A 25,516-nucleotide genomic window follows, 5' to 3' on the forward strand; every position below is an offset into this window, starting at 1 on the left:
GGCTAAAATTAATGGAAAGGGAGAGAGAAACGTAATGTATATTACGTGAGCTTAAAAAATGAGAAGTTGGGATAATGTTTACCGTTTTTTACGGTGTATTTGAGAACTGATATGTGCAAGTTATTGTTGTATCTAGAATTGGTAATTTAGAAAATTAATTAGCTATTATTATTAATTTTAATAAAAGGTAGTTATTAACATTAAATAGGTAGTAACAGTAGTTATAACAAGTAAATTTTCCTAAAAAATATTATTGGCATCCAACCGAAAGCAAAGGTCAAAAAACTTAAAAAGAAAAAAGAAAAAAACAAAATATGAACCTAACACTTGACCTTCCCAGGTTTGCCCCTCTTTGAAGTTTGTTTTTTGTCACTTTGTCAGGTAATAACGTTATGTTCCGCTTGGCCCGGCTGATATTCGATCCATCAAATTTTCTCTTCCGATCTGGCAGGCAGTAATCTGTGTTAGTCGCCTGAGCCATATAACTGACTGACACCTCAAATGGCTAGGGCTGACCTCAAACTAATTCCTTTCGTTTTCTTCTTCATCAATTACGTCGTCGTCGTGGTTTCCTCTTTCCGGATTTCAGATGAAACCTTGGGTTTTCTTCCCTCAGCGAATAGTACCGGCGACATCAACAACCACACCACAATGTTTCTGCCTCTCTTTCCTCCAAAAGAATCGTGGCCACCACGCGATGAACTCTCGCGTCGACACCTCCAGAAAAGTCATTCAAGCGCTCGCATGCCTCTCCACGATGATCTCCTCCTTAACGGGTCAGACACTTGTATCCAATTTTCCCATATACTAGCTTCGTCCCAAAATAAGTACTACCTCCGTCCCAATTTATGTGATTTAGGCCAGGTGTTTAAGAAATAAATAAAGACTTTTGAAACTTGCGATAGTCTAAAACAAGTCAAGATATTTGTGTGGCTGAAAATTATTTCATTAAGGTGAAATTTTTTTTTTAGGTTAAATTATTTTTAAATTAGAAATGTAGGTTCTTTTTTACTGACTAAAAGGGAAAGTGTATCACATAAATTGAGATGCACGGAGTATTACTTTAGCAAAAATCATGTTCATTGTGTGGAGTTTACTAAACTACCTCTATTTATTACTCTTTCTATTCTAATTTATGTAATATTTTTTGCTTTCCGAGATCCAAACTTGCATGAACTTAGACCCACTTTTTAAATGTATTTTGCCACCAAATTAATATGAGAAAGTACTTTCATAATAGTTTTTAAATATACAAATTTTAATAAATATTGAGTTAACCTAATCCAATTTAGCTTCAAATTTTAGTCAAATTAAAAAGCGAAAAGTTTCACATAAATTGGGACAAAGGGAGTAGACATTTTTTGATAATTGAGCAATATTAAAGATGACTACTGCTTTAATTCCTAAGGGCATAGTCGGAAACACTTATGAATTTTTGTCTTGAATTCCTAAAGTGAAATTTATTTTGGGACAATTTTTTTTTTTTGCAAAGGTGACACTTATTTTGGGACGGAGGGAGTATCTCTCTTTCCATTTTGGGCTAAGTTGAGTTTAATTTTAGAGGATATATGCAGGTATTATACGACTCGCCTTTTGATTGGAACTCCTCCCCAGAGGTTTGCCCTTATAGTTGATACTGGCAGTACTGTTACCTATGTTCCTTGCTCTACCTGCGAACAGTGTGGCAACCATCAGGTTACCTCTTTTCTAATTACATTCTCTCTTTTAATTTTTAAATAATGGTCAAAAACACATCTAAAGTATCACTTTTTTGCGAGTTTCCTACCTGAACTATCACGTGTTTGTATTTCCTACCTCAGCTATCACCAACTATTTATCAAAATAAACTCCAAGCTGACTAAGACCAAGTGTTTGAATACAATAGCCAAAAGGAGCGTGACAGCTTAAGCCTTAATTTGCCCATGAAATTTCGTTCACATAGCAGCTGACTCATTAATTTCGAGGTGTGTTTTGATAAAAATAGTTAATGATAGTTCAAGTAGGAAATATAAACACCTCATAGTTCAGATAGGAAACTCGCGCAGAAGTGATACGTCATATTTGTTTTTGACCATTATCTCTTTAAATTTCTTATTCTCCACAAAAGTATGTTAAGGAAGAAAAAGAAGAAAACAATCTAGAAGTAAGTTCAATGCCATTTTGGTTAGGAAGGAATCTTAAAATATTTAAAGGCAAAAAAGAAAATATACTTTTCCTTAAACATAGGTCTATTCTTTTGCTATCTTTTTGGTGTAGGCAATCCCTTGTAAATGATGAAAATGCTCTGCTAGACACTCTTAGCCTCCTACACAGTTCTTTAGCACTTTCTTAGTGCTTTTGTTCATCAAAATACCTTACCATTACACAACATACCCAGTGTAATCCCACAAGTGGGGTCTGGGGAGGGTAGAGTGTACGCAGACCTTACCCCTACCTTGTGAGGCAGAGAGGCGGTTTCCGATAGACCCTCGGCTCAAGAAAAAGCAGCTTGAAAAAAGAAATAATGGAAGTGAAGAAGCCATGGAAAAATACTATAGAGAATATGACAAAGCATTCTGAAAAAATGAACAGTAACTTCAACAAAACTGTACGATAAGCAAAGTACAAGAAACAAACAAATAGTAACAGAAATCTGGTGTACAAGGAACTACAGGAGAATACCTTACCATTATAACGAAAAACAAAAAATTCTAAGCTTCTCTTTGTTGCGGGATATGCAGCTCTATCATAAAGAATATTTCTTTCATGATAGTAGTATCATGTTTCTTTGGTAATTTTTCTTGTGATTGTGAAATATACAGTAACTGGTGCTTGCTCTTATTAAAAATGTAGCCATTTGGCATTCGTTACAGTTTTTTTTTTTGGTTGAGAAAATCTCAACCTTCTAGCCAATATATTGCCTCTATCTCATTGATGCATGCTTAATTTACCACAGATTGGATCAAATATAATTTCTCTCTTTTGATCAGTGGCACTTCTTTCATTGTTCTTTGAATCAGGATCCTAAGTTTCAGCCAGAAATGTCAAGTACCTATCAACCTGTGAAGTGCAATATTGATTGTACCTGTGACAATGAGAGGGAGCAATGTATATATGAAAGGCAATATGCTGAGATGAGCTCTAGTAGTGGAGTGCTCGGAGAGGACATTGTGTCCTTCGGGAACCAAAGTGAGCTGGCACCCCAGCGAGCTGTTTTTGGATGTGAAAATCTGGAAACTGGTGATCTTTACAGCCAACATGCTGATGGTATAATGGGCTTAGGTCGAGGGGATCTAAGTATAGTGGATCAACTTGTCGAGAAACATGTGATTAGTGATTCCTTCTCCTTATGTTATGGCGGAATGGATTTCGGTGGTGGTGCAATGGTTCTTGGAGGAATAAAACCTCCTTCTGAGATGGTTTTTACCCATTCAGATCCTGTACGCAGGTATGTATTGGATGTAATAATTGTTTTAAAGACAGGGGAATTTAGGTGTTATAACAAATACACTCGATAAATCTTATGCATTTACTCTAGTTTCGGATGGCAAACAGTCCATATTACAATATTGAACTGAAGGGGATACATGTTGCTGGGAAGCCATTGAATCTTAATCCACAGATTTTTGATGGAAAACATGGGACTGTGCTTGATAGTGGTACCACATACGCTTACCTTCCAGAAGCTGCATTTGTGGCCTTCAAGAGTGCTGTATGTTTTCTAATTACGTGCTATTATATCTATTATTTTCATGATGCACTCTGCCGGAGACAAGTAATCGTGAAATATAGCATGCTTATGGCTAGAAGAGTGGGCTGAAGTAATTAAATCTGTGAAAGAGGAATTTCATTTGAATGAAGTGTTTGTCTTTAATGCCTTTTTTATTGCAGATGTCCTTTTTTAAGGTCACCTTTGCTTGAGTACGATTTACACCATTGATTGGTGGAACAAACAACCATTGGTGTAAATAAAGTAGTCAGCATAGTTAGAGAATACCTGTTAATACACGGGATTTGAACTAAAGCCTCTTAGTTAACTCAAGTATAAGGCTAAGGCTTCAATGCTAACTACATAACTTTGAAGGACAAAATAAATCTGTGAAAGAGGAATTTCATTTGAATGAAGTGTTTGTCTTTAATGCCTTTTTTATTGCAGATGTCCTTTTTAAGGTCACCTTTGCTTGAGTACGATTTACACCATTGATTGGTGGAACAAACAACCATTGGTGTAAATAAAGTAGTCAGCATAGTTAGAGAATACCTGTTAATACACGGGATTTGAACTAAAGCCTCTTAGTTAACTCAAGTATAAGGCTAAGGCTTCAATGCTAACTACATAACTTTGAAGGACAAAATAAAGTATCCAGGTGTTTTGTGATCCTATACATCAGACACTCATTTAACCATTTAATTTTTCTTGTGGTGCAGCATCTTGTAGCGCTTAATTTATGTTTTTAACTACTTAGTGTAGTTGGTTTTTCCTGTAACATGCAATTTTTTCTACCAATTACAATTAGCTCACTAAAAAGAACTTTTGAAAACCTTTCTTTAACATATAGTTGAAAGTTTCTGAAAATCTTTGATTATTTTAGTTTCTCATCATTCATTATTAGATTTGTTACTTTGTGTAAATGTAAGAAGTGGATTGATGGATTGTGGATCACTAATAATGTGCTACCAGTGGGTGGTGGATGCTTTGTCCAATGTTTTAATTAAGACAATTTTTTGCTTTGTCCAATGTTGTAATTAAGACAATTTTTTTCTTTCTTAAATGAACTTCTGAAAATTTATTATAGGTCATGAAAGAAATTCCTTCCCTAAGAGAGATCGAAGGGCCTGACCCGAACTATAAAGATATATGCTTTTCTGGTGCTGGAAGGTAATAAATTACTACGGGAATGTTATGCCATTCTTTTCTTTTGTTTTTGGTGTCACAAGTTGTATTGTCTTGTTTATTTCAGTGACATCTCACAACTTTCAAAATCATTTCCACCTGTCGACATGGTATTTAGCAATGGAAAGAAACTATCTCTCACTCCTGAAAACTACTTATTCAAGGTAGGCATCTTAATCCACTTGGTTCTTTTCTTATGACCTTGTCTTTAGAATTTGTGTCTCCTTTTGGCTTCATCTCTCCTCGTCGCTCCAATTGTTTTGATAAGTGGCTGTAACTCCATTTGCGTTGTGTTTTTCTAGATTGACTATTTTTTCCCCTTTTCTTAATTGTATCGTAAATGCTATAACTTCATGATTGTAGCACTCAAAGGTGCGCGGGGCTTACTGCTTTGGAATTTTCCAGAATGGAAAGGACCCAACTACTCTTCTTGGAGGTATGTAAATTTTTTTTTTAATAAGGATAGATATCCTTAGCATCTTGGAAAAGTTCATCCACCAAAATCTTCTTAGTTATATAATCTTTAACATGCATTCTTTTTGCTTATATTTCACCAGGAATTGTTGTCCGTAACACTCTTGTAACCTATGATCGTGAAAATGAAAGGATTGGTTTTTGGAAAACTAATTGTTCTGAGTTATGGGATAGACTTAATGTATCTCCCTCACCTCTACCTCCACCATCACCCTCGAGCATGGACAACACAAACTCCACTGCAAATATGACTCCAGCACTGGCACCTAGTGTACCTTCGGAGTATTATGCACCTGGTATGAAGAAACTATTCTCCAAACTAGTATCTTTTGTCACCGTTAGTATGCAAATGCCATGTTTTATGCAGTTCTGCAGTGGGTCTTGCTTTATTTAAGTAATTCCACTAGGGTGATTCGGATATTTTCCCCCTAAATTTTGAATCCAGTAGTGTTTCTGATCTATTTATAGTGAAAATGGAGAATCAAACTTAGAATTGTACCATGTTGGTGTTTTTCTATGCTGCCTTAGATTAGGTCATGTTTCAAGATCTCATATGCTCCCTTTAGTTTTGGTCCATGAATGTTTTTTTTTGTTTACAAATGTCCGTTTTCGAAATGACATTTGAGCATGAGTTTTTGGACCCAAAGAAACATTATCTATTGACGGAGATTACAGTTTCATACTTTCATGAAGTACAACAGTTACTCCATGATAACATGTGATACGTTATGCAACAATCTCAAATTCCCTCTCAATTGAGAATTCCTTGTTATTTGTCAAGAGCTTTGTTCATTTACTATTTTGGGGTAGACAGGAAATTGCTTAGATGGTTAGATTTTTGGTGGGGTAACTCATACTGCAACATTTTTGTAAGTCAACACCATCTGACTTATCACAGAATGGAAAAAAGAAAGGTGATTGTAAGTGTAGCAATTGAGAGTCATAATTATGTTCGATCTCAAGCCAAATAACTGGTATCACTTCACAAATGACATGTGTGAGAGTTTGCACTCTTAAGACCTTAAAGGTTGGAATTAAGAATTTTTGTACTTTCTTGGTGCAAAATTTCCTCCTGCATAGCTGAAGCGTTCATGAAATTAAGTTCTTATTGATATGATGGGAAGAACCGCGGATACAAGCCATGCAAAAAATAAAGAATTCTAGTCAGAAACATAATTCTCTACAAAGGGTATTCAGTCATCAATACTGATCAGCATTCTGCATGTGCTAAACGAATGTACTAAAGAAAAAAAAGGTTCCACTAATTTTACAAAAAGAATTTTGGACTTCTTGGAATGCTCTCTTACTTCCATATCATCTACAAAGTGCGAAGATAGCTGTTTCCATGATGTCCTTCACCACCTTTCTTTTGATCTTTATCCCATGTTAAATAAATTTCTGATTATTCCTTGTAGGGAAAATACATAAATTTCCCCTTGTCCCAAAAACTCACTTTAGCAATTTAATTTTGCGGGTAATATTTTACCCCCCACAACTTTCAAGTGAATTTAATACCTACTTAAAAGTACAGAACCAGGTGTTCTACACGCACCTCCACGTGTCAAAAACTCATTTTTTATATTTTCTAAAATTCTTTTTTCCTTTTCATCCACCCCAACCTTCATCCTTCCCTACAACCCAAAAGTTGAAGGACAAACTTTCCGGCAGCAAATTGGAGGAGGAAAATGGGGAGGATGAGAGTTAATTATAGCCCAATTCCATAATTTCTTCCTTTTTTTTCCAAGATTCCTCAAACCCAGTTGTTGATTACCTCAAATAGAGTGACCCATCTACAAAATTCATATTCAATTTTACACAAAACAGATGGGTTACCACTTACCCCTTGCACTGTGCACCCGAACTTTCATGGTGAGAGTGTATTTATTTGTTTAACACAGATGTTAAATGGTACTCCTAAGCCCTAACAGGAAGTAAGCCATCAATAACAAAATAAAATAAACAAAAAAATAAAATCAAGTACTCGTACAAGCAAATGAAGCCGTCGTCGATTAGCTGCCGGAATAATGGCATGCCGGAGGTAATTTGCAGGTTTGGGTAATTAATTCAATATCTCCAATAAGAAAATGCCATGTGTATCACTTAACTCGATTTTTACTTTATTTCCTCTGTCACGCGCCTATAGGAGGGTAGAACCACTTTCTTTGCCACATCATCTCTTAAGAGGGTACTAATTTCACTGCGAATAAGAATAAGGGGGTAAAAAAATATCCATAAAGTTAGAGTGCGTAACTAAGTTTTTGGGATAACTTTAGGGGGGAACTTATGTATTTTCTCTTCCTTGTATTATCAATTCAGTTCCAAACACATGTTCCATTCCACTCATCAGTTATATGCCATCTATTAGTGAAGCAACAAGTGGTTAATGTCATCTCCTGCCTGTTTGCACGTTGCACAAACTAATGTGGATTTTGCTTTTTCTTATGTTGTTAACCATTAAAAATAGCTCTCCATACTGCTTTCCGAACAAAAAAGACATTCCTTGGACCCCTCAGAATGTTATGCTAGTTTATTACCTCAAGATAAGATGATACTCCCTCCGGATCACAAAGAGTATCCACTTAGCCATTTGCATTCCCCTTAAGAAAATACTAAGTCCTAGAAAAAAATGGTAATTTGACTAAACTGTCCCTAATTAAATAGGTATTGGGATTTGATTACATAGCACTTAATAGGGGCAAATCTGGAAAAATAAGATTAATTCTTTCTTGATTTGATAAGTGGACACTCTTTTTGACCCAAGAAAAAAAGACTAAGTGGACACTTTTTGATCCGGAGGGAGTAATATGTCCATCCTGTATTGCGTGTCATTTCTGGGAGGAGAATGACCGATCTACGATGCTGATATACCGACCACATCTATTGTAGTTCCTTGATCAGAAAAAGTATGTGAAGTGATCACACATCTTCCATCTTTTCACAGAGTTTTCATGAACTTTGGAAGCTTCTTTGAGTACAAAACAGAGCCATTTCATAACTTTCTTGCTATAAGTCGATCTCTCCATTAAATCATGGCCCCGTTCCGCCCATTCAAACCATGTCTCAGCTCTTGTAGCATTCCTAGTAATGCCATATGATTTGAAACCAACAGCATAATGGATTCTGTTGCCCTTCATTAAATGGGTTCTCGCCAGCAAAGTGAAGAGAAGGAGCTTTTATGGAGGAAGGTGATATCGTGAATGGGTCAAGGATGATAAGAAAGGACTTTGGTGCAGGGGAAAGTCTGGAGATGATGGGAAGAAAGTCGCAGAAGTGATTTGGTTGATCAGAGCTAGGGTTTGGTGAGAGAGGAGCTGGAATAAGGCTGTAGTGACTTACCTGGGTATCCGTGTCTGTTATCGTTTCTGTCTCGTAGTTTCTTTTAAAAACTTCTCATCGCATTGTTCATTTTTCTCAATTCATTACATCCTCAAAACACCTCTCTAGCATAGTGCTAGTGAAAGTGAAAAGCACAGACACCAAGGGTTGTTGGGGCTTTAAGTGCAAAATGCAAATTAACTTGCACTTTGGTTAAAGAGGGCGTAGGTGTAAAACTATAAACGTAATGTAAGAAAAGTTAACCATAAACGCAAAATAGCAATTATGGGACAAAAGGCAGTTTCATTAAATAACCCCAAGACGATATTTGGTTGAAGTTGAAGGAGTACTTGAAGCTGAAAAATGTATTTGGAAGTTGAAGTCATGTTTGGATATGAATTTCACATCTGACCTTTTGTAAGTGTGAATTTCACTAGAAATACTCCAGACAAAATGTTCAACTCCAAATTCCCTATTTCAATTTTGAGGTTGAAATGATAGACTAAATAGTTAAACAAATACTGCTTTGCAAATAATGCTTAGTTTGAAATTGTGTCCAAATGCTTACAAAGTATCAATCAAGTTCAAATCAATATAGAGGCACATTTTTTAAATTTTGATCAATGATTAGCTTTCTTATGCTAAAACTTTTAGTTTTCTAACCCTCAGGGGTTGGCCTGGTGGCAATTGACTTGAGCCTTGGGGTGCTCCCTTTCAAGGTCTCAAGTTCGAAACCACGCTGGTGCAAACAATTTACGAGGGCCATCGGATGAGGAAACCACTGAATTACCCGTGGTGCACTTGCGGGAAACTCCTTGCCGAGGGCACAATGCACCCCCGGGATTAGTCGGGGCTCAAAGAGACTCGGACACCCGGTGCTTAATCAAAAAAAAAAAAAAACTTTTAGTTTTCTACTGCAATAACTATGATACTCATCTATAACATATTGTTGTCTTAATAACTGATACATGCTTTGCCAATATTTATTGTTTAGTGCCTACCATATTAACAAAAGAGTGTGCGGATGTGAGGCATATGCTTTTTAAGACCTTGATACTTGTACTAAAGCCCAACTTTAAGGTTTATGTATGCTTCAAGTGAGCCTTCAATAACACTGTTCCAGCAGAAGAAAATACTCTGCAGCCACTTGTAGCCACCTTCAGAGGCTCTCTCCCTGGCTTGTCCAAGCAGAAGCATTCTGACTCATGCTGTGACCCTCCATTTCTTCTCTGCCCATCTAGCTACTATCTAAGGTTTTGCAACTGGTTGATCAAATCTACAACACCAACCAAATGAGCCCTCAAATTCTTCTCTCTACTTCTCTGCCAGAAACAGAGAAGATGGTGTCCTCATTTTGAGCATCGTCTTGGCATAACCCTCGTATAATTTGACTCCTTACTATAAATTTGGTAACAGTTTACTAGATGCATAACAAGTTTGCATGTACTGGCACTTTTTGCCATCGAATTACACCTTTTTTCTCATATTTAGGAAGGGTCCTGTGCAAGATTCAGTGTACTGAACCAAGTTATTTCCACTGCAGATACTTTTGATTGTTATCACCTTCATCTTTTATCTGATTTGGCAGGGGAAATCAAAATTGGACTAATATCATTTTATATGTCACTGAGCATCGATTACTCGAAATTGAAGCCCCGTGTTCCAGAACTTGCCCATTTAATTGCGCAAGAGTTGGATGTTAATGTCTCACAGGTAGATTGTTTTAATAATGACAATTTTGCTTGACCCAAAGTTACTTGCCCAAAGTCTCTCTCTCTTTGCACCCATTTTTAAGTTAGTTTAATGCAGTGTTATCAAAGGCGCGCTTAAGCCCTGAAGCGAGGCTCAAAACATGTTGAGCGCTTCGCCTCGCTTAATGTGCGCTTCAGTGTCCTCATCAAGGCTTTATGACATACTTTCCCTTGCTAATGAGCATGTCCTGAAAAAGCGACACTAAACAATTGATATTTCACTCTATCGTAATTTTTTTTTCAATTTCTTTGCCCATATATTTTTTATTCATGCTTATAATTATTAGTCTTGGACTAAACATATACATTTGTATATATTTTCCACTCGCGCCTTTTTTTCAAAAAGCCCACACTTTATTTCCGCTTTGCGCTTAAAGCCCCAACGGACCTTAGAGGTTTTTTTGCGCTTTTCGCTGTTGATAACACTGGTTTAATGTACTAGTGTGTTAATTTTGTTCAATGTGATGATGTCACTTATTGGAAGATACCTTACAGGTTCGCTTAATGAACTTTTCAACAAAAGGAAATGATTCCCTCATTAGATGGGCCATCTTTCCCGCAGAACCTGCAGATTACATGCCAAATGCCACTGCAGTGGTAACTCTGAACTTAGAAGGTGTAAAGACTATATCTTGAATTTAGGAACTCTTGTTTATTCATCATATCTATTTGCAGGAAATTATAAGCCGGTTGGCTGGTAACCGTCTTCATCTTCCTGATACATTTGGAAGCTACAAATTAGTCAAATGGGACATTGAACCCTCACCAAAAAGGTATAGAAGCAAAATCCATTCTTTGCATCTTCATAACTATTGCATAGCTATGCTGTATATACTTTTAGCATCAATTCTGTGCATTATTAATGAAATTATACCGATATGTCAAACAATATGCCTTTGAATTCATAATGCAAAACAAATTACCGCATTGGAGTTCAGATGGGAAAAACTTGCATGTATTTCTGATATGTACAACTCGGAATGGTTCATCTTTTCATCTAGTCAAAAAATGCATTTATATATCTCATTTCTGAGTTTATGAAACGTGAATTATTCTGCATTGAATGGCACCAGGTCAACTGCTTCCAAGGATAATGATAGGTAGGTGATGATTTTTCTTTTAAACGTATAAATTGTGATTGTGGTGTGATTAATTTATTTAGGAAATCCTCAAAACGTGCTCGGGTTTTTTAATTACTCCACTAGTAAGCATCGTTTAAGATAGGTTATGTGCTTGCATGTTTTTTGAGATTCTCTTATACATATTATTGTTATGGGTTCTGTTCTTTAATTGGCCATCTTTTTTAATGTCTGGAGTGGAAAAAAATATGGTGCTAAAGGGTGCATTGGTATTATAGCTACTAATTGTCAACATCTGATATTAATGATGTTTTCATATGATATAAAGATCTTGATTTGATATGGTTCCATTGCAACGATGTAGGATACGATGGCAGCAAAGTTACCTGGTTGTGGTGGTAGCACTTTTAGTTGTCTTGATACTAGGATTATCAGCTTCTCTGGGATGGTTAATTTGGAGACGAAGGCAAGCTCTCCCATATGATCCTGTTGGAAGAGTTGAAACTATGACAGATGAAAAAGAGCTCCAGCCGCTAAATTGAAAGATATTATATTAACCTGAAGTATACATGCATGAAAAGGCACTCCTGACGTGAAAGTGCTGATCTTTTTTTAAAATCCTAGTTACAGGTAACAAAAATTTTGTCTAGTTAAAGGAAGGTATACCCAGTTATAGATATAGTGTCTCACTGGCATTAGACTGGAGGGAGGAAGACTAAAAGAACTGCTCACGAATTCATGTGTGAATACTGTATGATATCATGTAATGGGTAAGATGCTATTGCTGCTTCTACCTGGCATTAGACTGGAGAGAGGAAGACTAAAAGAACTGCTTCATTTTTCTTCTCTTTAGTTTCAGTTTGCAGCATGGTATTTACCTTTTTAAGGAGTTTCAAAAAAAAAAAAATTGGATGAACAATCATTTTACTGTCATGATTTATTAATATCAAGTAATTAATGAAGATAACAACGCGGTTTCTTTTATGCATTCGTAAAATATTCATAGTTACAGCTAAGCATTATAGTAAAAGGGAGACAACAACACATTTTTTTCTTCCTTCTAAAACAAATTACTTAATAAGTGAAGGGGAAGAGGTAGACAAGGCAATTAAGCAAGCTGCCAGCTTGACTCCCAAAATATAATGTCTTAGATATACCATTTTAAAAGTGGTTTTATCATCCTAACTAGCTGGACTACTATTGATATAGCAAAATGATCTAATTTCTGCTACCCGTTATTATTTTTCTAAAAGGAATGTCAACGTTCTTTTCTAAATCCTAGAAAAGAAAACAATGAAGCATCAGATAGTTAACTTAATATTTAGATTGTAATTAAGCATCAGATTGTAATAAGTTAACATTTAGATTGTAATTAACTGCTGAAGCTATAAAAGAATAGTTTCCTGTGGTCCTATTTGAAGAAAAAAAAGTTTTGCTCTGCCCCGCCCTGCTCCGTTTACAATTTTCATAAAACAAGCTTCGCCCCGCCTTGCCCTGCCCCGCCCCGTTTAAGTGTTGCCCTGCCTTGCCCTATTAATTGTTTGCCTTGCCCCGCCCCAATTGCCATCCCTATTAAAAGCGTGATCTACAGAAGAAATAACATGGGGAAACTTTGAGTGTGTTTGGTCCAATTTTTTCATGTTTGGTTGGTCAAAATGTCATGGAAAATATTTTTTCTCTAGGAAAACAAGTTACTTGAAAAATGACTTTTTTAATGAAAGTAGGAAAAACAAGTTCTATAAGTAACATTGCAAGTTCAATGTCTCCTCCCCACCCACCTAACACCCCCAACCCCTACCCCTCGACGTTCCCACACCCGCCACCCCATACACCTCCCCCCTACACCACCTAAACTACCCCCACCCCACCCCACCCCACCACCTAACCCCCCCCACTACCCACACCCCACCACTTAACCACCCCTCACTGCCCTACCCCCACCCCTTCACCTCCCTCCCCACCCCAATAACCACCTACCCCGAACCCCTACCTCTTACCTCCCATCTCTCAACTTTACAATTAGGCACTTTGAAAATAGCAACTTTCAAAAATAGCAACTTTACAAAAGTAGCTACTTTTTAAAAATATTACTTGCGAAAAGTAGCCACTTTTAAAAAATAGTCACTTCGTAAAAGTAGTCGCTAATAGAAAATGGCCACTTTGTGAAAGTAGATAATTTTTAAAAATAGTCACTTTTTGAAAGTAGTCAATTTTCATAAATAGTCATTTTGGGAAAGTAGTTACTTTTAAAAACTAACTACTTTGCAAAAGTAGCCATTTTTTAAAATAGCCTCTTTGTGAAAATATTAAAATAACTATTTTTGCAATGTGTCCTTTCTAAGATAGTGGCCACTTTTGTAAAGTACCCATTTTTTAAAAGTGACACAAAAATGGCTAATATTGTAAATTTCTTTTGTAAAGTACCCATTTTTTAAAAGTGACACAAAAAAATGGCTAATATTGTAAATTGTCCATTTTTTGAAAAATGACAAAAAAGTTGCTATTTTTGCAAATTTGTATTTTCGGCCGTTTTGCAAGAAATATATTTTTGCAAAAATAGCCATTTTTGTGTTACTTTAAAAAATGGCTAGTTTACAAACATAGTCACTTTTTGAATTGTCTTTCAAAGTGCAAAGTAGTCATTTTTTGGTTGTCTTGGAAAAAGGTCATTTGCAAAGGTATGCACATATTTGGTTATCTTATAAAAATAACCACTTAGTGAAAGTAGCATCTTTTTCAAAATGCGAGGTGGGGGTAGTAGGGAAGGTTGGAATTGTGTGTGTGGGTGGGGGGGGGGAAACAAGAGAGGTAGTGAGTTGGGAGGTTGGATGTGCGTGTGGTTAGGGGGCTGGATTGGTATTTCCGTCAAACCAGCTACTAAAAAATGTTTTGCACATCCGACCAAACACAAGAAAATAAGTAGGAAAATCACTTGTTTTCCAAGAAAACATTTTTCATCATACCAAACACACCCCTCTCCTTTTCCCGATTAGCCATTGGAAAATAAGTTGAATGGGATGGAACGGCTAAAATCATGATTCAATAAAACAAGACTTTTTTTGCTATAGAACGAAAAAAAAAAAAGTAGAATGCGAAGCGTAGGGATGTTAATGATTTGGTTCGGTTGATTATTCTAAAAAGAGAATATATCATAAATTTTCAGTTAGTTTATTGTATATAATTAAAATTCAGAATCGTCTCAATCATCTCAGTTTCTCTTTGATTTTTTTAGTTTTTGGTATTTTATTTTAAAGCATCAAACAAAAATATTAATATTACTAGGATTTAGTTTCAGTTTATTATGTCAAAAGTTGTACCATGCCAAAATCATGTAATACATGCCCAAATTATGCCTATATAGGACCAAATAGTGCTTGAAAGCGATATACCTGAGAACCGACTCACGGTAGCCACTCATCCTTCAAGGCTGCTCAAAAGCGATGGACCGGAAAACCAACTCATAGTGGCACTCATCCTCCTGAATGACAAGATTGCTCGAAAGCGATTTGCTAGGATCCATAACAGCTATTCATCCTCCCAAACAGTTAAGGCCAAACAAATTCAATGTTTATCAATTCATGTCGTTTCATAAGTCGTGACACATTAGCCAAATCGTTCATATTCATGTTCCCATCAATAAGGGTATTTAAAACCATAGTTCGATTTAGAAAATCATGTTAAAAAACCATAAACCAAGTTTCAAGTTCAACAACACATGAGTAGGGTAAATCATATTAAATCATCGTTTAAGTTTCAAGTTCAAGAACCCATGATTATGGTAAATCATGTTCACATTTATATAGTCATACTATAGACTAAAATACGAAGACTCGACGCGTGCTTGTCCTGCATGCGCATAAAGCCTTGTTCAAAACACGTTTATTGTCAAAAGAGGGTCTCAAAGCAGACATACCTCAAGTCCCTCTAAACTAGTCAAACAAAAGCCTCAGTGATCAAACAATTAATCTTCATATAATTAAAGTCATAACGATCAAAACTTGATCAAATTCTAGGTTCCCGCCCTTTTTATGAAGAACTAGGGTTTTAGTCTAGAACGGTGATCTTCCCAATTTAGGTCAATACCCAATAAATTCGAGGGTTTTGGATCATCCTATTACCCTTCCCAGCCAATTAGAATCACTAAGACGGATTGCAGTTCTTACCTCTGAAGAAATACCCAAGCTTACACCCCAGTTGCTCTATGTTGAATTTCCAAGAATCTAAGAATTTAGATGATGATTTGGTGTTAATCCTTGTTAGTTTGGTGTAATAACCATGGGAATTGAGTAAGAACTAACCTTATATGATTTGGCGAATCCCTAGGGTGTTTTTCTCCTTAAAAAGTCGGCCATAACGAAAGATTTGAAATCCCAATAATTTTCATATTTATAGACTTTTTGTCAGTTTCAACATGTCGCCACCACATACGGTCTGTATGTTGGTCGTATGTCAACTCCTGAAGCTTAAAACGATGGATATATGACAGATATAAGGCTGGTATACATTTAATATACAGTGATATACGACCCGTATGTTCATACGACCCATATATTGAACATGTGGCCTATATGTGGCTTCTGTATGTTGAGTTCAGATTTTTAAATTCCAACAGACAATGGATATACGGTGGTATACAGTGATATACGGTCTGTATGTGATTTCCGTATGTCAAGTTTAGAGACTTGAAATTTTGAACTTTCGGAAGACCCCACATGTGGTTGGACATGCGGCCTGCATGTTGAACATGCATTCCGCATCTCGACCCAGATTTCCCAACTTTCTTTCTTTCGATTATTTTCAACTCTAATCTTTTTGTTAACTTGATACATGCTTAGATCTTGAATTTCCCATCTGTATACACCTTAATTTTTAAGGTTCGGGTCTTACCAAAGCATTTAATGAGTTCAAACCTAGCCAAATCTATGAGCTGTTACATATTTATAATGCTTAGGGTTTCCATGAAAATTTTAAATTCTATGGCTTTCAAAATGTCAAGTGTAAAGGTTCATGAAATGAGAAACGAGTGTTATTTTATGAGTTTTCCTATTATGCTCTCATATATATATGAAATTACGATACTTGATTCTTAATTGATCATATGTGAGTTTATGAGCTTTCCACTAAAAATTGCTACATATTTTAAAATGTAGAGAACTCTAGGGGCCAAGGACAAACGGGCCACAATTTTATGAAAAGGATCAAAGGTTCCAAAACTTTATGAACATTTTTTTGCACGGATTGCCCTTCGTTTGGGGTGGTCTTTAAATTTTGCCCCTCAAATTTGTGGTCTTTAAATTTTGCCCTTCATATTTGTGGTCTTTAAATTTTGCCCTTTTGCTTGGAAAGATGAGCGAATACATGAAGTTAAGGGTTCGAACCCTCGCTCGGGCATAAAATAAAAAAATAATTTCGCAAGGCGGGGTAGGGAGTGTATGGGATCCAAAGATACAATTTTTAAGAAAAAGTTAAAGTTATGCACGGATCCGGCATAACTAAAAATCTGCCCCTCAAGACAAAATCGCCTCCGGAGACTTTTAGTTAAACATAACTAAAAGTCTATGGGAGGAAATGCATACAAAATTTAAACTTTGCCTTATAAGGCAAACTTCTTTTTTGGTTGAAAGTCTATTTTATTCCATGCAAAAAAACTTTTACAAGACAAAGTTAAAGTGACCTTCAACCGTACATGGTAAAATTCCTACTCACTAACTTGTATAAGTCAAACTAGGAGCAACTATTACATTAAAAAAATAACCGTTTCAATCAACTACACTTAGCTAGGGATAGCAATTCATAAAGCGAAAGCTCTGCCATTTGAAGTTGTTCCTGCCTTGGATGTGAATATGTTGTGCAATCTCTCTGCAAAGTCTATCGGGAAGAACCGAGTATTTTGAAATAAGTAGGTTCCTTTCTCTCCAAACCAATGCCACTAGCATACCAAAAATGCAGCAAGTAATGGAGCAAAGGCTCGATTTGTGTCTAGCAATGTGTGAGATCCATTTGATTTTATTTTGCCACCCCTATTCTTCTAGTGTACCCGTCCATACCAACAATCTGTACCACGGTCCTTTTGTGATGGAGCATTCAAAATAAAGATGGGAAAATGTTTCTTGGAGTGCCTACGAAGATGCAATCGAGTGGCACTTGAATGCCAAATTTCTGAAGTCTATCAACAATTGCTAACTACTTTGTATTGCCGGCAAAGTGTGAATTTGTATACTGGGATGGACATTTGGTTGCGGCATAATACTTTTCCATGTAACTTTGGTTTATATGCTTGAAAAAATACATATATATGCTTGAAGGCAAAGTTTGCCCATAAGGCATAAGTATGCCCCCATCGGCATAAGTTTGGTAAATCCTTAACAAGTTTATGCGATGGGGCATACTTTTAAAGGGCAAACTTTTATGCCGGATCCGGCATAAACTTGTGAAGGAATTATCAAAGTTATGCCGGAACCGGCATACTTATGCCAAGTCTGCCCATAAGGCATAAGTATGCGGTCCGATAACTTTTTAATTCCTTCACAAATGTATGCACGGGGCATAGCGAAATTTAAACTCGCCGCGAATTTTTTTTTAAAATTTTGACCGCGTGTGGGGTTCGAACCTGAAACCCATGGGATTTAGCGAAGGGCAAAATTTAAAAATTTCATATATGAAGGGCAAAATTTAAAGACCACCCCAAAAGAAGGGCGAATTGCCCCTTTATGAAAGGGCCAAGGTGCCATTCTATATGGTACTCCCTCTATTTCAATTTAATTTGGTTGTTTTGACTTTCCCTTTTAGTCAATTTACAAAAAATGTCTCTTTCCTTTTTTGACAATTCTTTAATTTCAACTTTTCACATGATATGTTTAAAATCACAAGATTAAAGGGCATTTTTGTACATTCTACATATATTTAATTTAAGACCACAAGAATCAAAAGTCCTCTTACTTTCTTAAATTTCGTGTCAAGTTAAAATCGGATAAACAAATTAAAATGGATGGAGCATATATTTAGGGGAGCACTCTTAGAAACTGTGAAGGTATTTGAAAAAGGATCAGATACCCGAAGCTACACTTGCCGATGTAAGATTATGCTCGTAAAGCTGATAGAGGCGACTAGAAAGTCTCTCTTGATTGAAATTGTCATGATGTTATATACATACACGACGAGCCACAAGATAACCGTGGTAAGACGGCTTAGCCAATCGGGCTTTGATCGAACGCCATGCCGTATACATGGTGACTTAGTACGTAGTATGTCACTAACTAGGAGCTGCCACCAAAAATTATATGTATGATCAAGCTTAAGTTATTTTGTTTACAGAAACGAACTCCCACACAAAGAATACTATATTTACTTAAAAGTTTCAAACAAATTTTAATTGTTGATGTTGAAAGGATATTACTTATAAATATGCTTTACTTCTCATGATTTAAATTGTATCATCTCCTCTTATTTCCCTTTCTATTCAGGTTTATCTCATCATATGAGTACTATTCCACATGTACTTATGTCCTTTTTTGTCGGGGCACTACATCTATTTATGATGCTGGTACAGACTCTCAGAGCAACGCGAATCCTGGCGTAGCACTTCATTCCTTCCATTAGCTTTTGGTGAGCATGATTTGATATTCAGGGCACTTTTGTTAAGCTATGTCATTTTGTATGTTTCTGATATAGCCAGGGTCTTGTCTGTTGGGATCGAAAGGGTCTTGTCTGTTGGGATCGAAATAATCAGGGTGTCATGCGAAAGTTATATATTGATTGCAAAGCTTGACGGCGATAAATCAAACGACAAAGAAAAACATACTAAAAGAGATATAATATTCTAATATGGTTTGATTAATTGATCTACATATGAAAAACTAATATAAAACATAAAACCTATTGAGAGAAAAAAATTTCCCCCTAAACAAAACTCTCTCGAGGACTACATTGTGGATGATATTGTGTTATGGATGAGAAGAAAAAATCTTCTATTTAAAGAAGTCTAAATCTTCTCCTACAAGAAAAGGAATAAATATGATAGAATCCTTTTCCACAAAGAAAACCTTTTCCACCCAGAAATCCTTTTTGAAGTAAGTAGAATCAAAATAAGGTAGTAAATTCAGGGCAAACCCTAACAAATCTCCTCTTGGCCTGAATTTTCTGGCAATTTAATCTTGATTCTCCATCTTCACATAATCTTCATCACTGCTGCTTGCCATGGTTAAAAATATAATGGTTTACAAATATTTTGCTTTATTTTTTAAGATGCAGCAGCAGGGATGTTGAAAATATGGTTGAAAGTTCATCTCTACATGTAGTACTCTAGACAAAATCTTCATTATCGGGAAATTGGTTGCAGCTTGATTTGAACACGTCTTGAACCTGTCTTCAACCCGCTAAACCATTGGTTGAACCATCGGCTCTGATGCCAGTTGGGATCGAAATAATCAGGGCGTCACGCGGAAGCTATTGATTGCAAACCTTGACAAAGAATAAATCAGACGACAAAGAAAAATATACTAAAAGAGATATAATATTTTAATATGGTTTGATCAATTGATCTACATATGAAAAACTACTATAAAAGCATAAAACCTATTGAGAGAAAAAATCTCCCCCTAAACAAAACTCTCTCGAGGACTACATTGTGAATGATATTGTGTAATGAATGAGAAAAATAAATCTTCTATTTATATAAGTCTAAATCTTCTCCTACAAGAAAAGGAATAAAGATGGTAGAATTCTTTTCCACCCAGAAAAACTTTTTTAAGTAAAACATAATTATGGTTGAATCCAAATAAGGTAGGAAATTCAAGGCAAACCCCAACATTGTCCTGGCATTTCGTTTCCTCGTATATATTTCTGAGACTTCATAGACATCATACTTATGTCATGTTTGTATTTTGAAAAGCTTACATTGTAGTCTCGTATGACTTTTATGTTTATGTCTATTTTGGTTAGAACTTCCCACTTAATGAGATTTACTCAAACGTTTTTACTAGATGCTTTTCCTTCCGCTTTTATGTATATTCATATTCAAGAGTTCAAGTGATGTCCTTACACTGGCCAGGTTAAGAAATCGTGATAAATAACGGATAGCGGAAACAAGAAAATAACAACAATAAACTAAAGGATAAAAGGTAGACACAAAGATTGGAATCAAAGCCCTAAATTATATTAAACTAAAGGACCTCAAATGAATATCCAATAAAAGCACCTAAACCTATGAAGTGGACCTCAAGGGAATTGAATTCCCAAGAACCCCCTTTTCCAATCATGGTTCAACAATGGCTTTTTCAAGCACTCATAACTCTCACAAGAGTATTCAACATCAGTATTCAACAAAAACTCCCTCTAGGAAATAAAAGACCTACCTACTATTTATACTAGAAAGGAAAAAGAAGACTATCGACTATTACATAACTACCCTTAATGAAATAAGGGCCTTGTTTGGCTAGTATTCCTTTCGAGATGAAAGTCTTTAAATTTATGAAGTGACCTCTTTTGCAAGCATAACCTTCCTTTACTCATTTGGCCACTTCAATGCTCATCCATCTCCAATCTGTCCTCCCATGCTATCATTGTCACGACCCAACTAGAGAGCCATGACGGGTACCCGGAACTGACTACCGAGCACCACCCATCAGACTTATCGTCAAACTCAACCTGAACATACACCAATCCCAACACAAGCTTATAATGAAACGAACCTCAATTACTCCTCAAAATAAACATATATGTACAAGCCCACGAGGCTACAAAATGATATACATGATATACACTACGAAGATCAGGGGATATCTACTACCCACACATATGTACCTGCGAGCCTCTAACTGGAGTACTGAAATCATAAGGAACGTACAGGACCCCGCCATGCCCCAAATATGTGCACAAAAGAGTATACCAATAAGCGGCAACTCTGGAGTAGTGGAGTGCTCTTGCAAATCTGCTGAGTAAGCTCCTAAGCGTCTGTGCCGTCTCCCTGTCTACCTGTGGGCATAAACACAACGTCCATAAAAGAAATGGACGTCAGTACGAACAATGTACTGAGTATGTAAGGCATGCACATCAAACATAATAAGGAAATGAGAGAACATAAAGTGCAAGGATAACCTGTAACTGATTGCCTCTTAAGGCGGAATCATGCATGCTAGCTTCTATATAAAAAAACATCATATATATATATATATATATATATATATATATATATATATATATATATATATATGTGACCGACCATAGGTATGATGTGATCATCATTAGCCCGCGTCCAGGCCTCTCGCGTCCGGGGTAAACATCTTAAGCCACCCAATAGTGGTGTCTGCCCGGCCATATAGGCACGGTGTAATCATCATCGTAGCTGCCCACTACGCCCATCGTAGTGGTGACTGGCCGGCCAAATAGGCGCGGTGTAATTAAACATATACATAGTGTAAAGCATGCATGAGAGCCCAAGTGAAAGCTATAACTCTATCGGAGTGACGTAAGGTCGATAACCTCCGATTATATTATGAAATAATCATCATCGCTATGCCTTACCTTGAAAGAACTAATATCATGAGGTGAGACAACAACAAGAAATAACATCAATGAAATCATAAAGATAGGATTATCAAGCTCATGATAGCATCATTATCATCATCATTATCATAGAACATATCTCATCTCTATCTCATAAGAAGCTCTTAAGAATCTTTAACTTTCATCTTTTGGGATGTAAGAAGATCATGGAAATATAGAGAAAAAATCATAATATAGAAGTCATGCCTTTGAAAGAAGGGGACCAGCCTTACATACCTTTCCGTCTCTTTAACTTTATCAGCTAAACGCTTTCCTTTCAGGCTCACGATTCTACATTCAAGAGAATTCGTACCAAAATTAGATAATTGGAAGTATACTTAAGTCTCAACTAAAACGATTAAGAGCTAACAAAAATTGGACAACATTTCCTTTGTTTCCACAACTTCCTCCATATAATGAACAACTCCCAAACATCACTAGCATGCCCATCATATCATAATCAATAAACTTCTTTACGTTAAACATTGTTCAATTCTCAAAACGCCCTTTCAAGGTCATCCATAGCCATAGCTATGACATAACACCATATTCATTCCCACATAATACTTCTTTAACGTCATCTGTATCCTTCACAACAAGATTATACTCATGGCGTATCAAGAACTATGATTCAAGTCAAGTTACTATTCAAGAGTGTCATTATTTCCACATTTGGGCTCCATATTCTACTTTCTTCTCCAATCCAAATCTTTCAACCACTCAATACTTTTAATAACATGAAATAGATGTAAAACTCACCTTTAATTATATAGGAATGATCTTTGGATGAATATACATCACTTGAGAAAACGTCCAACTTCACTTCCAAAGGAAACCTTGACTTCTATTAACCCTAGTGAGCATCCACACAGTTTATTCTACTAATTCTTGGTGTTTAATCTTTGATTTCTCTTGGATATGTGTTAATATGGTGTATGGAATATTCTAGAGGTCTCAAGAGTGATGGAGAAGATGAAAAATGAGAAATTAGAACTTGGGTCCTCTTTATATATATATATAAAAAAAAAAAAAAGCTGCCCGTAATGGATTATACAGACACATATACGGTCCGTATAATTTTATACGGTCCGTATAAGTGACCGTATAATCTCTCCAGTGATGACCCTTCACTGTGACTATTATACGGACCATTATACGGACCGTATAAAGTTATACGGACCATATAATTGGTCGTATAACTCACCCTCTTCCCGAAATTGTTCTCGTTGATTCGTTTGATCTCCAATCCTTATGGAACCTTCTTAATACTTGTTTAATACTTCATTAACTATCTAAGGAGCCTTATAACTTCTCTTCATGACATTACTAAATAATCCTTAACTCGATAGTTTGTGAAACCTTTCCAAAACACGACTTGTACTCCACTTCTCCTCAATGAACTTAATTTCACCGGTTCATATAACTTCAAAATCTTATCGTATACACTTTGAAGCTACCACATACTCTCCTTAATGTCATAAGAACTTCATGTTCACCTTAAGTTCACACCAGTCTATTTACAGCACAACGACATGAAATTTCGAGGTGTAACACTCTCCCCCCCTTAAGAACATTCGTCCTCGAATGTTAAGTTCTCGGGGATTCTACAAAAATTTTGCCAGAGTTTCCCCTGTAATATGGCACTACCATCCTATCACAACAACCCAAAATAACATCGCCTCACAGGGCTACAACAACGACAACAAGAAAACATGGCCACACACGATCAAAAGCATCTAAAGAAAGTATTATATACCTTAAGGCAATGATGTCTCATCTTGAATCTCTTCTGGGGGTGGAAAACAAATGCGGATATCTACACTTCATGTCTTCTTCTGCTTCCCAAGTCATTTTTTCTCTATTATTGCTTCTCCACAAGACCTTAACTGAGGCTACATCTTTAGTTCTAAGCTTTCGCACTTGCTTATCTAATATGGGTAATTCTTCATAAGTTAATTTCTTAGTAATTTGGACATCATCTACAGGCACGATTCTGGAAGGATCTCCAACACACTTACGGAGCATCGACACATAGAAAACTGGATGAGCTGACTCAAGTTCTGGAGGTAGATCTAGTTCATAAGCCACTTGGCCTACCTTGCGCACAATCTTGTAAGGCCCAATATACCGGGGACTAAGCTTATCCTTCTTTCCGAATCTCATCACACCTTTCATCGGCGACACCTTTAAGAATAACCAATCATTAACCTGAAATTCCAGTCTCATCGACGGTTGTTTGCAAAAGACTTCTGGCGACCCTGGGATGTCAATAATCGATCTCGAATAAGCTTGATCTTTTTCACTGCTTGTTGAATCAATTCAGGACCTATTAGTTGCGCCTCTCCTACTTCAAACCATCCAATTGGCGATTTACACTTCCTTCCATATAGAGCTTCATACGGGGCTATCTGGATACTGGAATGATAACTATTGTTATATGCAAATTCAATAAGTGAAAAATGATCATCCCAATTACCTCCGAAATCTAGTACACATGCCCGCCACATATCTTCCAAGGTCTGAATAGTGCGTTCAGCTTGTCCATCAGTTTGTGGATGGAATGAGGTGCTAAGTCTTACTTGTGTTACACCTCAAAAATTTTCCCGTTAGCATGCAGTGAATAGACTAACGAAGGGCACGATGTGTATGACATTTTGATAAGTAAGAAATAACATTTGATGATCCTAAATGAGATTTCAAAAACATATGAAGTAAAAGACGAAAGTTGTTAAGGAAAGTAAGGTATGTGTTGTGTGTCGGGCAAGATTTACGAGTAACGAATTAATGATAACTTAAAGATGCTTTAGGGAAGAGTTATAACTTCCCTTATATTGTTAACAAGGCGTTAAACAAGTGTTAAGAAGGTTCCATAAGGATTGGAGATCACACGAACGACGGAAATTATTTCAGGGAGAAGGAGTTATATGACCGACTTATACGGTCCGTATAACATTATACGGTCCGTATAAGGGTCTGTATAACACCTAGCAGAGATGATGAATGCTTAGTGGCGAACCACGACCACTTATACGGGCCGTGCAATGTTCCACAGACCGTATAAGTGTCTGTGGAAGTCCTGACGGGCTGAGTAAGTTCAATTATATATATGTGATCTCACTTCACTAATTTCATTTTCCCACACTTCTTCATCTATCTCAAGACCTCTAGAAGGTTCCATATACTTCATCTATAAGAATATAAAGGAAAACAAAGATCAATATCAAGAATTCAAGTGAATCAAGTGCATAAAGCTCACTAGGGTTCATCCAAATCAAGAATTCTCTTGGAAGTGGAGCTAGGGTTTTTGGCTCAAGTGGAGTATTCTCACTCAAGGCTTATTCTTCCATTATCTAAGGTGAGTTTTATGGTATTTTCATGATGTTTGAAGTATTGAAAAGTTGAAACACTTGGACTGTAGAAGGAAATAGGAAATGGGTCATATATGTGGGAATAGTGTCATTGTTGAGTAGTAGTTTGAAGTG

General features: G+C 36.4%; 1 protein-coding gene across 1 annotated transcript; it reads left to right on the forward strand.

Moving 5' to 3' along the window:
* The first annotated feature begins 254 nt into the window (after positions 1-254).
* On the forward strand, positions 255-12,344 carry LOC132054513 (aspartic proteinase 36-like). Its single transcript, XM_059446508.1, has 12 exons — positions 255-776; positions 1,575-1,695; positions 3,000-3,427; positions 3,535-3,691; positions 4,776-4,858; positions 4,941-5,037; positions 5,237-5,309; positions 5,431-5,643; positions 10,251-10,375; positions 10,909-11,010; positions 11,089-11,186; positions 11,857-12,344. The coding sequence occupies exons 1-12, from the start codon at positions 502-504 to the stop codon at positions 12,032-12,034; spliced, it is 1,950 nt and encodes a 649-aa protein (XP_059302491.1). The 5' UTR covers positions 255-501; the 3' UTR covers positions 12,035-12,344.
* Positions 12,345-25,516: the final 13,172 nt, after the last annotated feature.

This window comes from Lycium ferocissimum, chromosome 1, assembly GCF_029784015.1.
Source record: "Lycium ferocissimum isolate CSIRO_LF1 chromosome 1, AGI_CSIRO_Lferr_CH_V1, whole genome shotgun sequence".
Lineage (NCBI taxonomy): Eukaryota > Viridiplantae > Streptophyta > Magnoliopsida > Solanales > Solanaceae > Lycium > Lycium ferocissimum.

What these genes read in the sequence shown, in the direction of transcription:
- LOC132054513 (XM_059446508.1), top strand. Translation starts at nt 502, where the DNA reads ATGGCTAGGGCTGACCTCAAACTAATTCCTTTCGTTTTCTTCTTCATC. An exon ending in AACAGTGTGGCAACCATCAG is followed by an intron (nt 1,696 to 2,999) that starts GTTACCTCTTTT and finishes TCTTTGAATCAG; the next exon opens with GATCCTAAGTTTCAGCCAGA. An exon ending in TTGTGGCCTTCAAGAGTGCT is followed by an intron (nt 3,692 to 4,775) that starts GTATGTTTTCTA and finishes AATTTATTATAG; the next exon opens with GTCATGAAAGAAATTCCTTC.